Consider the following 15,669-nt stretch of genomic DNA (forward strand, 5'->3'; position numbering starts at 1 on the left):
TAGCATTGCTCAGCTGATAACGTACCAATTATAAAGTTCACTGTGAGATCCTCCTGTGAACTGACTAAAGATTTCTGCATCAATTTTGATTTTGCTGAGTTCTTCAGGGTGATGAGAGAAGCCAGTATGGATGTAGGGGAACAGCTGGAGGTTATGGCAATTTATTAAATCTTTCCTTTTAAATGTCTTTTGCATTTTGTATTGGTTTTTTTTGTTGTTGTGTTTGTTTGTTTTTGTTGTTGTTTTGTTTGTTTCTTTTTTGATGTCTTTATTATTATTTAAGTATTTAACAATTTAATGCTAATACAGCTTTGGATAGTGATTTCCATATTCTTGTTGGGAAGAACTGGTCCCAGTGCTGGTCCCAGTGCAACCTTTGTGATCACTTTCCAGCCTTTTGCACCTTCAGGTTTTGTTTTCACAGGGGATTGCTTTAATAAGATTTAATGAAATCAGCAACCAACTACATGTAGCCAAAATGTCTAAATATACTGCCTGAAGTGCTTTTAGTAGTTTAGTCCTAAATACTCTTACGTATGAACATTAGTGGTGAAATGATGCTGTATTTGGCAATAGCCTGAAGCTGACTTTAAAAGGGACCATGCATGGCATTGCAGAGACTTTCGGTGGTCGCTGGCTGCAGATGGGGGAGCTGCTGAGGCCACTGGTGGAGGTAAGCTCCAATTCTTTGGGTTGCCCTCAGAGCCAACTTCTCTTTACTTTGCTTTCCTAAGAAGAGAAGGCATATGCAGTTGCTTCACCTTTCTGTCTGTCCCATCCTTTTCCTTCTCTCTACCACCTTACCAGTAGCAGACCAGCATACTCAGATGTGTCAGTTTATTTTGACAGGAATAGAAGTCGCTGGTTTGTGAGGCTCAGCAAGTGGATGGAAAGGGATTCAAACTAGAGCCCCTCCAGAGGCAGAACATGGTCTGGTTGACCAGCTGCTTGCTGCCAACACATGTGTTGTGTAGCTGCTGGCCATTTAATAGACAGAACTCAAGAGAAGTAGCATGATGCGAATGTCACAGGGGACGAGAGTCAAGAGCATCATTAATTTAGAATAGGTAAAGAAGGTTGCTAGGGGAAAAAGGTACAAATCACATGAAAGCAAAAATACTTATGTCATTATTTGAAATAGCCTTGCCTCTCCTCTTTGCTCTCTTGTACATGGCAAATAATATGCAGCTTTGGTTTAGAAAAATACATAGTCATCTTGCAAAACCCCAAACATTGCACACAAACATATCTGGTGCTCAAATGTACTCAAGGATCTTGTTTCAGTTTTGGCACTTGTTAAATCTTTTTATTTGCCAGGCAATAGGGGCAAATCTTCGCCAAGAAATAACGGAAGGAGGGAAGAAGGGAAAGGAACGGTCTGCCAGGATAATTTTTGTTTTCTTAGGCATTGTCAATTTTGGAGAAAGCATTTGCTTAATGCACATCTCATTCACTAGCTATTCTGGTGTTCATTTTTATTAAAATAATCTGAAAATTATTCTTCAAGTGAAATTAAGGGGAAAAAACCCCCGGACTCTTTACAGCATGTTAATATGCAGAATTTTGAGTAGAGTTTATTTACATTTGGGTCTGTTTTATGCCCACTTTGAAGAGTGTACCTTTCCACGACGGAAAGGTACAAATGACCATTCCTGCAATGTTAACTTTTTATCAGAATGAAGATACTTAGTTTAAATACATATATGACTCTGTTATACAGACTGCTCCTTTTGCCCAGGTGTAATTTGTTCTTCTTAGCTGAAGCATATCTGGAAACATTGAGGCCACATTCATCGTCCATCATCATCAGTGCAGGTGCTGGATTTAAGATGACGCTCCAATAGCCTAGTATCATTTAACTTGTTCGATTTACTTGATCGATGGCACAGATGATATAAATTTTAAGTTGCTGCTGCTGCTGAAATTGCTAATGGGAAAGTTTCTACCAACTTCAGCAGGGGTGAAGCAGTCATGCGAAACTAGCTCAGTATCCTGTTAAATGTTATAAGGGCAATATTGCAAGAGCTGCTACTAATCTACTGTATGATGTGAAAAAATGGAAGGAATATGGATGCTCTACTGTTGTTACAGGAGTGAGCTTCCCTGTGTGTTTGCTCCACAGTGTGTTACATTATAGTGAAAGATGTAGTGAGTAGACTAGATAAACTGCTGACTATACTCATTCCACCCTCAGGGATCCTTGTGCAAGTTGAAGTTTCCTCCTGTCTGTAAGCCAACCATTATTTCCAACCTGTCCTATTTTCAGAGGCACAAATATCAGAAACAAGTGTAAAAACAAGGCCAGTCATTCCTCATCTTGATGTGAACCTAGTCTCTTGTCCTTCCATAATCTCAACAAATGCCGTCCTTGCACATCACTCTTCCCTAAGCAGTAGAGATGGCTCTTGCAGCCATCCTACACAGCACAGCTTTCACTTTAATGTTGCTGTCTTGAAAAGTTCTTTCCCAACAAATACCAAAAGTTCTCAATTCAAAAACATGAACATCAGGCCGACACATGCCTTGAGAGATCTGCAAATAATAAAAATAAGGCTAAATGTAGTTTCTGATCATTTTTTATCAGCTTCTTCAGCTCCAACCTCTTCAGCTGTTTTTGCATGCCTGCTCTTCACTCCTGCAAGCTCTCCTTTCCTTCACACCTGTTAGGCTGTACCTCACCCACCCATGTGCCTCTAAAAGACTTCTGATAAAATTACTTCCACTGGTTTATGGTCCCCACAGCATGCTATAGAGGTGTCTCATGATTCAAGTATCTTAGCTGCTCAGTAAAACATGATGTTAAATTACATTGCTTAGTGGTGGATAGGATTAAATAACAAAGGGTAGTACCAGAAATTAACAAGTGCAAGTTTTGAGCAAGAAGCTCCTAATCTCTCTTTTAGATTATGGTGAAGTTGGTATTTCTTGTTTCAAATCCAAACCCCAGAAATTTAGCCTCCTCATAAATTAGGAGCTATGAAAAAGTATGTATGCTGTTCAAATGACCAGGGTCTACAGCTGCTAAACCTCTCATGACAATCTGTATAGTAAGGCCTAAGGAAAAATGCAAGCTGAAAGTGAAAACAGGTCTGCTGTGGAGCAGTGTTGGGGGATAGCAAATGCTTGATTACATAACTATGAGAACATTTTTCAGCTGATACCCCAATTAAGTTTATATTGACACTTGGAATACTACTAATGCCCTTTAAGATAAAGGTTATTGATTTGCTTTAACATAAAAAAAGTTAATGTGGAAAAGTGAAGTACACCTCTTAAAATCTGCAGTACAGAAGAGGGCATATAACAGACTATACTCTAATTCTCAGCCTCTGGAAAGACAGGAGTTGATAAGACTCATCTGAGGCTACAGATGGGAACAGTGACTGACCTTCACCTGCTGCTGGAGCAGGCATGGGTGGTATGGCTGGTTCTAACTGTTAGCAAGGAGGTGCCTTCTGCCTGAAGCAGGGAGATGGCCGTGCTGGTGGCTGCAGTGAGATTGCTGAAAGGGAGACTTGGATGACACAGTCCTTTATGCCACTGGCTGCCGTGAAACAATATGGAAATATTTGTTTTATAAGGACTGTAAAATGTCCCAGTCACTCAGGACTCTGAAGTACTTTCATACTTTCAAGGGGAACTTTTTCTGGAAAACTTTGGTTGTATTAAATAAATTTCCCATTATATCTTAATGCTCCATTTGTTATAAATGTGCTGATTTGCAGATGTGCAATTAGCTGACTTAAGCAAAAAAGCACTATAGATATCCTGTGTATGAAGTGGCAGTTTATTTCTCTCCATATGGTCTATAACTTGTTCCATGCTGCTTAATGTGGGGCCTGGGCTTACAGCCCATTGCTCATCACAGTTTATAGAGGAAAACGGAAAGCAGTCACAGAGTTAATTCTTTGCAATACAGTTGTTTCCTTCATGCAATGCCTAAGCTATTTGCATCAGCCAAAATTGACAGTCCCCTTGAAAGCAGGTGAGTCCTGACTGTTCCCTCTGTAGATCGAAGAGGCGGAGATGAAATCATCTTAGGAAAGGGCACTGCATGAACTGAGGGTCGGTGGCTTCCCAGTGGGAAAAAATAGGGCTCCCCAAATCTTCGTCTTCTCAGGTCCTTTAAAAGATTGGATATAATTTTTTTCTGCCATATATCTATATCAAGGGTGTCAAGGTTTTACTTTGGACTGGCAGTTTAACAAATCACAGATGCTCTCTATTAACCTCTCTCCCTCCCCAGAAAGGGAAAGAAAAGAGAATAAGGGAGAGAGACTTACGGGTTGGAAACTAAACTACACGGCTTTAATGAAACAGTAATAATGAAAAGGAAAATAATGAAATATGTACAAATATAAACAAAACCACTACGGCGCTGCCCCCAGTAATGCTTATGACACCACTCAGGCTGCAGGGCAGGTCCTAGGAAAGTCCCAGACTCAACTCCTGGGATCAGTGGCAGACAGGAGCTGGATGCAGGAATGCATGGATTGGGATCAAAGGCAGATGAATTTTCCACTCCTAGGACACGAGCCATGAATGAAGAGAGCTAGATCCTTTCGATCCTTCAGATTTACACTGAGTATGATGTGTATGGGACGGAATACTTTGTTTGGTCAATTTTGGTCACCTGTCTGCTCCACTTCTCCCCACAGGAGGGTCGCAGGTGTGACCCCTTTACTCCCCTTTCTAATGCACAAGAAGTTTGGCAGAAGTATGCAGTGGCCTTGGTTCTGCATACCATTCTCCCACAGTAACTATAAACATGAAGCCTTATCAGTCCTGGAAGCAGACACTGACTGAAAACCATGCTGTTAATTTCAGCACGTGCAGCGACTTAGAAGAGACTTAACTGAAAAGTGAAATTACTAGGAAGAAAATTGATTCTGTCCTTGCTCCAAACAGGACACAAGGGTTAAGTCTTGTCTCTTTTAAACCCATGAAGCTCATGGTCGGAGCTCAGCAGTGGTGGGATGGCATCCTAAATTAATAGTCTCAAGAAGATTCTCGTTTCTACAATATGCTCAGTGCAGGAACAACTGTTTTCCTGTTAAAGTGGCAGTTAGCACCTTACCTCATTGCACAGTTTTAACTCTTGTAATACTGAATAAGTATGTTCTACTCTCCTCTCCAGTATCTCTCCTGCTCCTTTAAAATGAATGAAGAGCATGAAAACCAGAGATTTGAGAGAGCAGCAGCATATTTAACATACAGGGTTAAACTTTCTGAGGACAAGGAATTTTTTTGTCTCATCAGCATGTTTAGCAGTTCCAAATCTCAGTGTATGAGGGAATGTCTTTCATTCAAGTCTATTAAAAACTATGATATCAGTTTTACAAATCTGAATATATAACTGCATATTTTATATGCTGCTATATAGCATTTGTGCATATATTCATACAATTATCTTGTACTTTTTGAAACCAGAGTGTACAGTTTCAGCAAGAACTTTCAGATTCTTAATCCTGAGGTTATTAAACAAAAGACATATGCAAATTTTGTCTTTTGTAAAATATAAGCAGATGCCTTTTGGGACTAACATTGAATTAAAAACAACAGATATACACGTGTAAAATGTTATTTTGAATGTATGAAATATGTGCTTATTAAGAAAAAAAATAATAATTATGTCTACCTTCCAGTAGCTCTTAGCTGTTTAGTTTTATTTTTGTATTATGATTGCATTGATTTTTTTAAGGTGTAGACAAAACATTCTACAGTGCATTGGTTCATTCTTAAAAATTATCTAGGTTTTGTATTTGGAGATGAGTCACTTTGTGGCTGAGACACTCACCTTTCTTTGGTTCAGCCTATGGCTCTAAGAATTGAAAATATATAAAATTATTATTTTATACAAATCATGCTTTCTCTGGTAATTAAACTCTCCAAAATAAAGCAAATACAGTGCTTGGACATCTTGGAACATGGAAGTCTACTATGCAGCCAGTGGACATGCTGGTTGGAAACCTATGAGAATATTCACATAATTCCAACTAAAGCTTTGCTCTGTGTTCAGGAATCCTGATCTTCTCACACAAATCTCAACACATGACAGAAATAATCTATTTATCCAACATATGGTCTTTTGTGAAGACTGGATAGAAAACAGCTACTGAGTCTTATTTGTGATTTGTCCCAGGGTGCTTTTTCTAGTCCAGGACCACAGAGGCATTTTAGCAATGTAAAGGGGTGATTAGATGCACTTCTGCAGGAATGTGTGCTGTAGTGCTTAATTAATTGTGATGGGGGCTCTGAGAGGCAGTGCTGGGCTTTGTCCCAGTCACTGTCACTGTTTCCTGGCATGACTTTGGATGTGTCAGTAGCAACCTGCTCTTTGCTATGCTTTTAGCATGCTCAGTGCTAGTGGGAGTTGGGGACAGGCTGGGGATTTGCAGATGTGCTCAAAGGTATTTGTGTTCAGCAGAAGCAAATCTTTAAAACCAGATTATTCTAGCTGAGGATCTAGCTGATACTACTGCAGCTGATATTTGTATGTAAGGAGAATCATATCTGCTTGGTTTAGCAGGAAGACTATTCTAGTAACTAAGTGCTGTCTCTTGCTCCCAAAATCAATTACTTTATCTATCCCAGACACATGAAAACAGAGAAATAAAAGGGCTGTTCAGAGATTTCCTCAGTCCCTCTGCCTGAAGCAGTGGAGCCGGTGTGGCTGGTCTGGACAATTATTGATTTGAGTCCGTAGTGATTTAGAGATGCATTTTTCAGGTCCTTTTCTAATGTATGCAGTAAAGTACAGTTTACACTGACAAACTACAATAATACCCTGAGCTATACAGAGGAACAGCCACTTGCCTCCAAATGAAGTTGAGTTTTAAATTAATGAAAAGCAGGATTTTTTGAATGAAACAAGGTAGTGTCCACAATCCACCAAGATCTCAAAGCAGAAAGGTGTAGCATCAGGAAGATGCAACCAAGTTGAAATCCCAGAGAAGTGACAATAAGATGTTTCATTAAACCTAAAAAGATATTTCTTATTAAAAACAAACAAACAAAACAAAACCCAAAACACAAAAGCAACAAACAAACCAACCAAAACAAAACACAAGGAAAGAAGGAGAAAGAAGAAACACAGCAGAAAAAGCTTTGCTTAAATGTCCGTGTTGACTTTTAAACTTCCCTCATCAGTTGAAAACTGAAACCTTTCAGTCATACAGAGATTTACTGCAGAAGCTGCAGCTGAACAGGCTAACAAGCATGAGATAACTGAAGTCTGATCCCCTTGTTTTTACTAGCTGCCATTTTACCAGTGGTTTCTGCAGGTCTTTCAGTTGGACCATTAAAGTGATCTTTTCTAACAGGAAAAACAATGAAAGTGAAAAGCATTCTGCTGCTCTGCTCAGGTAGAGCAGTGTTTGTAGCCCTTGGTCCTCAGCAGAAACCTCACTGAACTGTTTAAGCAGCTGTTCTGCCTGGCCAAATTCAGCCTATTTGTTACATTCTTTTCTTCTTGCTGTGTTAAACAGGGATCTAGGGTTACTCACAATTTGAAAGAACTGTGAGAATGTGAGGTACTTGTGTCATCTCCTGAGGACTGATCTCCTCAGGGCTCTGCAGGTTGTACTCTCTGTACAGGAGACTTCAGAGCCTCTGATACTACTCCCAGAGAATTCTCGAGTGCGTGGGATGCTATATTCTGCCTCTGGGGTAAAATCATGGGGCCCTGCTGTGTTTCCAGCAGGTCTTCTAGAGCTGAGAAGCTCTGCTGTTTGTGAGGTGCTTTGGGAGATTACCTGGGCACTATGGCTGCTCCTAGTCAATTTCGGTCTGATGGGCAAAAGGGTCCAAAATAGGTGAAAAAGATAAGATTTTGTGCAATGGTTTACGGGGGGGGGAAGGTAGCTCATTTATATTGCACTTTAGGGAACTGGGTTCAGATTAGGTAACACATCCTTTCCTGGTTTGTGTAATGCCAGGGTGGGCACAAAGTGTCTCAGCAAGACGCTGCAGTGACAGACAACTGGGTGCAAACCCTCCTTCCCCTTCCACATGCTGATCCTGCACTACCTTCCTAGGCGCACACATCGTGGGGTGGCTCAAGGCATGTCATGAGAGAAGTGGGTTTTTAAGCAATGTCTGCTAGAAACTGCTGCTGAGGTAAAGGTCATAAAATCGTCAGGGGAGGATTGCTCACAATGGCCTGAACCAGGGAGAGGCAGCTGGGATCACTGGCTATCCCCTGGGTTTATTCTGCAGCTGTTTGCATTTTGTGTTTGCACTGTCCATGTTTGTGCAATCACAGAGAGCAGATGACATGTTTAGACAGGTTAAGAGAACTTCTGAGCACACTGACAAAAAGCCTACAAAGAGAATTTCATGTGAAGTGGGGAGAAACCCCCAAATTTCTCTGCTTGCCACAGCAGGGTCCATCCAGTTCTCCCTGTCATGTTTTCCTGGCATTAGTTCTCCCTCTGCTGTTACTCTTCTCATGCCACAGTGCACCCATACCCTGAGGCAAAGCTGGGAAGACTACACAGCATTTGCAGGTTGTTTGCATCTGTGTGTACAAGTTTGCCAAACCAAGGAATGGGGAGAAGTGAAGGATGATCTGTCTCAAGGGCCTGCCACCTCTGAGTGGCAGCCCATCAAACTCCTTCAGTTTTACCCCAGGTGAGCTAGCACTGAAGTATTAATTTGCTGTTCTGCCTCCAGGGCCTCCACTCTTTTTGCTGCAATATTTTCAAATATTATTCCTAATGTTGTGATGGTTCAATCTGTGTTAATAGGCCATCTTGCTGCCTTAGCCAAATGGCAATGTCCAATTAACAAAGAGGCAGAGAAGGCAAATGAGAGTCTATAGAGACAGCAAGGGAAGCACTACTGCAGGGAAAACCCAGCCTCCCTGTTCATGGGAATGTGGATGCATGCAAACGTGTCTGTAGGCAGCTCATGGCAGGATGGAAATGAAGGCCTGTCATTTTCTTTCAGGGGTCTCCTACAGGCACAGCATGGTAAAGGAGGCTTACTTTTGCAAGGCATGCTGATTAAAAATTAGCTGGTACACAGAACTAAATGAAAGACAATAAATAGCAAATGGCACATTTTCTACAGCAGAAGCCATGGCTGTGATCTCCAGAGTGGTTTTCCAAGCCAAACCCCATATGCCGTTGGTGGGTGTCTTGGCTTAGCACGGGGCAGGGTTCAGGTGATAGAGCCTCATCTTTGCTGTCCCCAGATCCCACATGGCCAAGGGCTGAGCCAAACAGGGGTTCTCCCAACTGCTGGTGGTGGAGGGAAGGCATGCACTGCTTACATATGCCTTGAGGCAGATTTTATCTTGTTTTTAAATGTTGAAGATTTCTCCCATGTCCCTCTATAAGCTACTTGATCGACTGATAATCTCCTTCTGTGAAGGTGCATTTCAAAGTTCATGTATTTGTGCCCCAAGGTGATGCCCCAAGTAGGACAGCAGGGTTGGAGAGGAACCAAAAACAAGCTTCTGCTCTGGCAGGACCCTGAGTTAGCCAAGTGCAAGGCAGCTGCCATCCAAAGGCTGTATCGCCATGGCAGAAGAGAGACAGTGTGTAGCAGCCAGTGTGTAGGGCTGTGCTAGTCCAAGTCTTGAGCTGGTGCTGGCCCCAGGCCAGCCATAGGCAACAGGTTGGTGGTGAGATGGGACAGGGGCCCTCAGTACCAACAGGGCCCCTGGGTTTGGTTCTGCACCATGCAAACAACCATGCCATGAATGAATAATAGCAATTTTTTTTTTTTTTTCTGGGACTGAGGTTTGTTTGCTTTTGCACTTTCTTGGACAGTGAACCTGTGCCTTGAGAAAATAAGTGAAGTATTTTTAATATCTATGCCACCAATGAGGCAAAGGCAGTGCATCTAATCTTAATCTATATTGTTTGGACTTTTGTTCAGTAAATCAGCTGAAAGAAAGAATACGTTTCTTCTTTAAAGTCCCTTCCCCGCCCCTGCCGTACAAATAAGTGTTACTTCCTGCCCTTCTGCTCTCTTACTAGTGCTTCCCTTTCCTGTTTTGGTTTTAAGCCTTCATATAGGCTCCTGGCTTGTCTCCCTGCCAAATTTGTCTTCTGCTCTGTAATCAGGTGCAATAGCCTATTTGGGTTTAAACACACGTGCTGGATTTGAGCACATAGTCCTGCGGGATTACCTGGCCAGCTCCTCCTCAATGGCAGGCACGTAAGTATCTGGGGACAATGGCAAGGAGTTTGTTGGCCAGGGTTAATGTGACTGGATGGGAGGGAAAGCGTGTGTTGTAATAAACACAGAGGGCCTGTGCTTTGGTTATAGCCTCACAGGAAAATTTATAATTGCATAAAATGATAATTAAGCTTTTATGGTGGTGCTGCATTCGTATGCATCCCCTGGCAGTGAGGGAGAGGCTAGCTTGACAGAGTGTGTCTCCTTCATTCCTGGTCTGCTTCCATTGGCTCCAGGGGAATTGTCACAGCTTTATTTGCATTTCTCCCGATACTAAAGGGAAACCAAGGCAAGGTAAGGCCAGCTTTAATGAAAGACCTATATGTTGATTTGCTGTATTCACTGACAAGTCTGCTTCTCCAGATTATTAGTTATGATCATGATCTTTCAAAGCCTTTGTTTAAGGTATTTTTCTACTGAAATATGGGCATGGCTGGCCTATGGCTGTCACGTATTTTCACTGGACAGTTCAGTTTTGAGATTTGCATAATGTGTATTTTACAAGATTAGTTACTTCTTCATTTTATTTCTGTAATTTAAGAATGAAGGGAAATAGTTTCTATTCATAGCACCCTGATCTAGACAAGTTGCTTTTTTACTGTTTTTGACTAATTGGGTTCATAGTGTTTCCTCAGGCCACATGTATTTGATTTAGGAACTTCTAAACATTTATTTGATATTTATTTTTAGGAACTCCCAAAGTGGTACATAAAATTTGAAAATGAACCACACTTCATAGGCGTAAGAAATGTTGTGTGACTCAGGTGTTATCAGAGCAGTGGAGTGTCTCCATGAGGAGACAGACAGTAGTGACCCTACCTTGTTGGAGCAGGTGGAAGTTGAAGGGAAAGTTTCCTGCAGCACAACATGGCTCTGGGAGTCTGGCTGCCTGGCAGCAGCAGCACTTCTCTGAATCACTACACTTCCTCATTAAGTGCTTTTTGCAAAGCAGTTCTCTTAAATCATTTTTTTAAGATGTTGAGATGAGATACTGAGGACTGGAGTTCCCCTTAGAAGCATTTAGCTTCTTTGGCTTCAGTTTGCAAAACCTACCAGAAAATTGATGGGTTAAAATGAACTCCACTGCATAGTTGCAAAATCTCAGCAACATACACTAAGCAGATGTGCCGGCTTACGAGGGGTTCAATCTGTGGTCAGTCCACTGGCCATAAATCTCCATTGATTGGCAGATGTGCTATTTAAGTACTGCAGTTGATGCTTAAGGTCAGGGCTCTCTGTGAACTTTCACTGTTGGTGCCGAGGGCTGAGCTGGTCTGGACTGAACATCCTGCCTAGGTGGAACATCTCTTCTGCTGCATTATTGTTTTGCATACATATTTATTTTTTTGTATTTCTACTCACTTCTCCCATGCTCAAGAGCACTGAGAGGTGACAAAAGGTTATGCAAGTTTCTCTGGTCATGCCAGGATTTGATGCATGTTCCCAAATTTAGTGACTCATCTCCCAGAGGTCTGGCTTAGTGTGAGACCTGGGTGCCTAACAAGCTGTCTCCTTTTTGGTTTACAGCTGAAGTGTCTGCAATGGATGTCTGCAACAGGTGCTGAACATAGCAATTCCTGCTAGGTGTGCCAGTGTAGCGAGGGAGAATTCAAAAGGAATGTCTCATTGCTAGCAGAAGGAACAGTAACTTAAACACTCTTCCTTGTGGAGGTGAACTATGTTCATCTTAACTCTTGCTCACACTGTAGGTACCAGTAGTTTCATTTCCTGCTCTGTAAAGTATGTATTTATCTTGCAGGTGTGTCATGACTTTTTCTAACCGTGTCAGACTTTTTGAGAGCTGTTCGTGAAGGAGGTTTTGTATATACACTATTTTGTTGTAATTATTTAATATTAAACTGTTTAGATGCTGGAGTTTAGCGGTGGAAAATGGTGATGGCAAGACACCTGTGTCAGATGCTCAGGTCAAAAAGCTCAGCTCCCACAGCTGATGTAGCCAAAGCCCAGCACCAAAGACAGGCCTTCCATGTGTACATGCAGGCTGAGCAGGAGGCCAAAAAACAGCAGCTCCTGTGGGAGCTGGGCTTTATTTCAGGCTGTGTGAGGCAAGGGTTGCACTGTTGGGGAGGTCTCTGTGCCCATGCAGGAAACCAGGAGGGAGTCCCGATTGAGTACTTCTGACTGCTGGGTCCGTGGGTTTGTATTTCAAGGGGTCCCTGGAAATGAGACTCAGAAAAGCAAATGGAAGTGGTGGCTGTGGCACTTCTGTATTATATATGAAACCATGACTGGTGTTTTTCTAAATGTCGGCTAGAAAATATTCAGGCGTCTGCATGTCACTGGGGATTGAAAACTCTTATCTGGATGCAAAGTCCCTGTGAGTTTCCTCTGTCCTTTACTGTGTTCAGTGGCTAAATGCTCTTGTTTCATTATGAGGTTTTGCTGCGTTGCTGAGGAAGTAAGTTCTTCATTGCTCTGGGACAGAGGGAAGGTGAATGATGGTGACACCGACTGTCCTGTGGGTTTGGTTGCAGAGGGAAGTAGACTTTGAAAAAGGACATCCCAGAAGGAGTCACAAACATGACTGAAGTGTTGGAGAAATGAGGTTCCCAATGAGAGATGGGGTCATGAGCAAAGCTGGCAGTGAATCTCTGGTGGGAAGGTTGGAGAACCACTGCGCTGTATGGTCTATATAAGCCCAGATGACCTGACTGATTTGTGGTCAGAGAGTCTCCCATATTTTTTGTTCTGTAAATTCAGTTGTCAGAGCAAAATCTCCATCTTTTTCTATAAAGATGACTACTGAAATGCTTTCCCTGCATCCCAGTAATAGTCTTATTTGCTGTAGTGAAACCAGTTGAACTGTTTAGCAAATTAGTCCATTACAGTTTGCAGTACACTCTAAATGCTGCAGGAGCATAACTTGTAGCTTATTAATGTTGAGGTTAACACAGATACATGCCATGCAAACCACACATCTCAGTATACAGGATTTTGTATTTCCGTTAGCTGTTTGAGATGACGTTGGGAGAATTCTGACAGCTTCTTAAATCAGCATCAGCATCTATTTCTTGCATGTTGGGTTTACCCACACAACTGTTACTACCAGTAGGCAGACTCAGTGGACAAGTAGAGCAACGTGTTGAATGGCTTGTGAGTTATCTTGCATCTTCTGTGTGCTGAGGGTTTGTTCTCACATGGGACAGGCCTCAGGCAAAGTGGTTTTAACAATTTCAGACACCAATACAGATGGTTAGATCTGTAAAAAAAATATATAAAAAATTATTAATCATTTTAAGGGGAAGGAATGGATGGGAAACGGAAGTAAAAAAAGAAGGTAAATGTTTGTAGTAGTTGATGTTTGCATTTCTTAAGAAGACAGCTGTTTTGAAGGTGAGGGGATCAGGAGCAGCTTGAAGCAAGGGAGATCCATAATAGGTTCAAAACATGATAGACTGATTTCTGTCAGGAGAGCTTGCACAGTTTATGTTAAGTGAGTTTCTGCCCCAAGGAAACAGTTATGTCTGCAAATATAAAAGATAGGGGAAGTCTCCTGGTCCAGTTGGCATGCTAGACTAGAGCCCACAAACCTGAATTTGGTTGGATGCCATCATTTGTTACACCTTTTATGAGCATGGTTTGGTGACCCTCAAATGCTGTACAACGTTGTTGTGGCTCTAGAAGAAATAATTTATACCTCTCTGATGTCCCTCTGGGTGGACTGATGCTGGATGGGTGCACCCAGGGTAGGGCTGGGATAACTCTGTGTGATGTCCAGAGGTGGGCTCAACAACTTAGTACCATGCTCTGCAAAAGTTTTATTCATAAAAAGATACCTTGTAAGTAAAAAAAAAGGAGCAGGGCACCTTGGCCTCTTGTCTTTTTCTCAGTCTGGGACAGGAGAGGAAAGCCTTGGAGACCCTTCAGAGCCTCTCTACCAAGGACTTGCCTCCAAACATTATGATTTACGTCCTTTTTCCTGTTTATTCTCTATGCTGGGTCTTTCGTGGTTCTGTCCTGAGCTTTTTGCTTGTGTATTTGGGTAACACACTGAGCTAGGCAGATTGAAGGAGGACTTTCCCCTGATCCATGTCTCCCCGACTGCCAAACTCCACAGTAATTTCTGTAATTTCATTTTCCCCTATGTTTCCTCCTCCTGTTTAATTAGTTGCAGTCAGCCCAGGTGATATCAAGAAGCTCCATTAAGTGTCGTGTGATAATTCACAAAAAATACTGGTATTTTTCCTAAGACTCCCTGTATTATCTTTTTTGTACCTGTTTCTGGCTCTTTTTTAGCTATGAAACCTTGGTAATCATAAATTTACTAAAAGCCAGGATGAAAGGACTACATTTTTCAAGTTCTTCACAGACAGAAGAGGAGACACATTTCTGGATGAAGCCTCCATTGCAGAACTGTGTCAAGTGCAGCCCCCAACTGCTCGCCCTAAGTGCAATAGTCTCTGCAGCTTAACTGGTACCTTTAAGCTTGATGTGACTCTTTTGGGTCTGGAAGTGCTCCTGACACCACAGCTAGCAAAGCAAGGAAGGTGCAGCAAGCACATCTGGGTCAGCCCAAACATGCCACTCAGCCTAGGTGCTGTGTTTGGCTGTCCACTCTCAGTGGGGGTGGGCAAGGAGGGTCAAAGTTGACCCTTTCCTGAAAGGGTAACTCCAAATTCACTTATCTGCTAACTTATGAAGATGAATCCTCAGCAAAAAGATGGAAGATAGTGGGTCAAAACGGATTACACAAAATGAAGCAAACAGCATTGCCTGCAAACGTATAGAATCATAGAATTCTTAAGGTTGGAAAAGACCTCTAAAATCACCAAGACCAACCATCACCCAGCACCACCATGTGTACTAAACCATATCCTGAAATGCCACGTCTACGTGTGTTTTGAACACCTCCAAGGGATGGTGACTCCAAAGGGATGGTGACTCCGAACTGGACAAGCCTATTTGCAGGCAGGGCAGCCTGTGGGGGAGAGCTTGCCTTTGGCAATGGCTTATATGCTTCTTAATTTATACTTTTGTAATATTGAGACAATATTCTATAAATCTCAATGATGAATGATGGATTTTAGGTACCCGCTGTGAACAAAAGATTTCCCAGTGCAGTCTTCTTCTAGCAGATATGAAGTTAAGCAGATTTACTTTAGCTTGAGGCAAACAAGTGGTTCTGGTGCAGAGGTTTACCATCCCATGGATGCAAAGCACTAAGGAGAAAATGTTTTCAGAATATGGGGATTTGGGTGTGAAGTTCCCCTTCCCCTCCACATATAAATCAGATGTCTCAAATCTGCCCTAAAGCACACTGCAGCACACTGGAATAGATGTTAAGCACAAACATGAGCAATGTTGTCATTAATACCCCTCCATGATGCCATTTTTATCTTTTTTGCAAGTAATTGCCTATGGTGGAAACCCAAGTGGATGAGTCTGAAGACTTGGGGTTTAATGTAACATAAAAAAATAAATAGGTGCATTAGTAATAGTTGGAAAGGTACGTGAAACTTG

General features: G+C 42.0%; 1 protein-coding gene across 7 annotated transcripts in view; it reads left to right on the forward strand.

The window, feature by feature from the left end:
* The window catches only part of EVL (Enah/Vasp-like), a 146,362-nt gene that overhangs the window by 59,764 nt on the left and 70,929 nt on the right, over positions 1–15,669 (forward strand). The window contains exon 1 of one of the 7 annotated variants that reach the window (XM_051621671.1): positions 10,038–10,167. The exons of the other annotated variants lie outside the window; for them this stretch is intronic. Within the exon in view, the coding sequence (XP_051477631.1) occupies positions 10,157–10,167 (11 nt within the window). The 5' untranslated portion in view covers positions 10,038–10,156. Of the gene's footprint in view, positions 1–10,037; positions 10,168–15,669 lie in introns of those variants that run through there. 7 annotated transcript variants of the gene reach the window in all.

The sequence above is a fragment of the Apus apus genome, chromosome 5 (genome assembly GCF_020740795.1).
Source record: "Apus apus isolate bApuApu2 chromosome 5, bApuApu2.pri.cur, whole genome shotgun sequence".
Classification (NCBI taxonomy): domain Eukaryota; kingdom Metazoa; phylum Chordata; class Aves; order Apodiformes; family Apodidae; genus Apus; species Apus apus.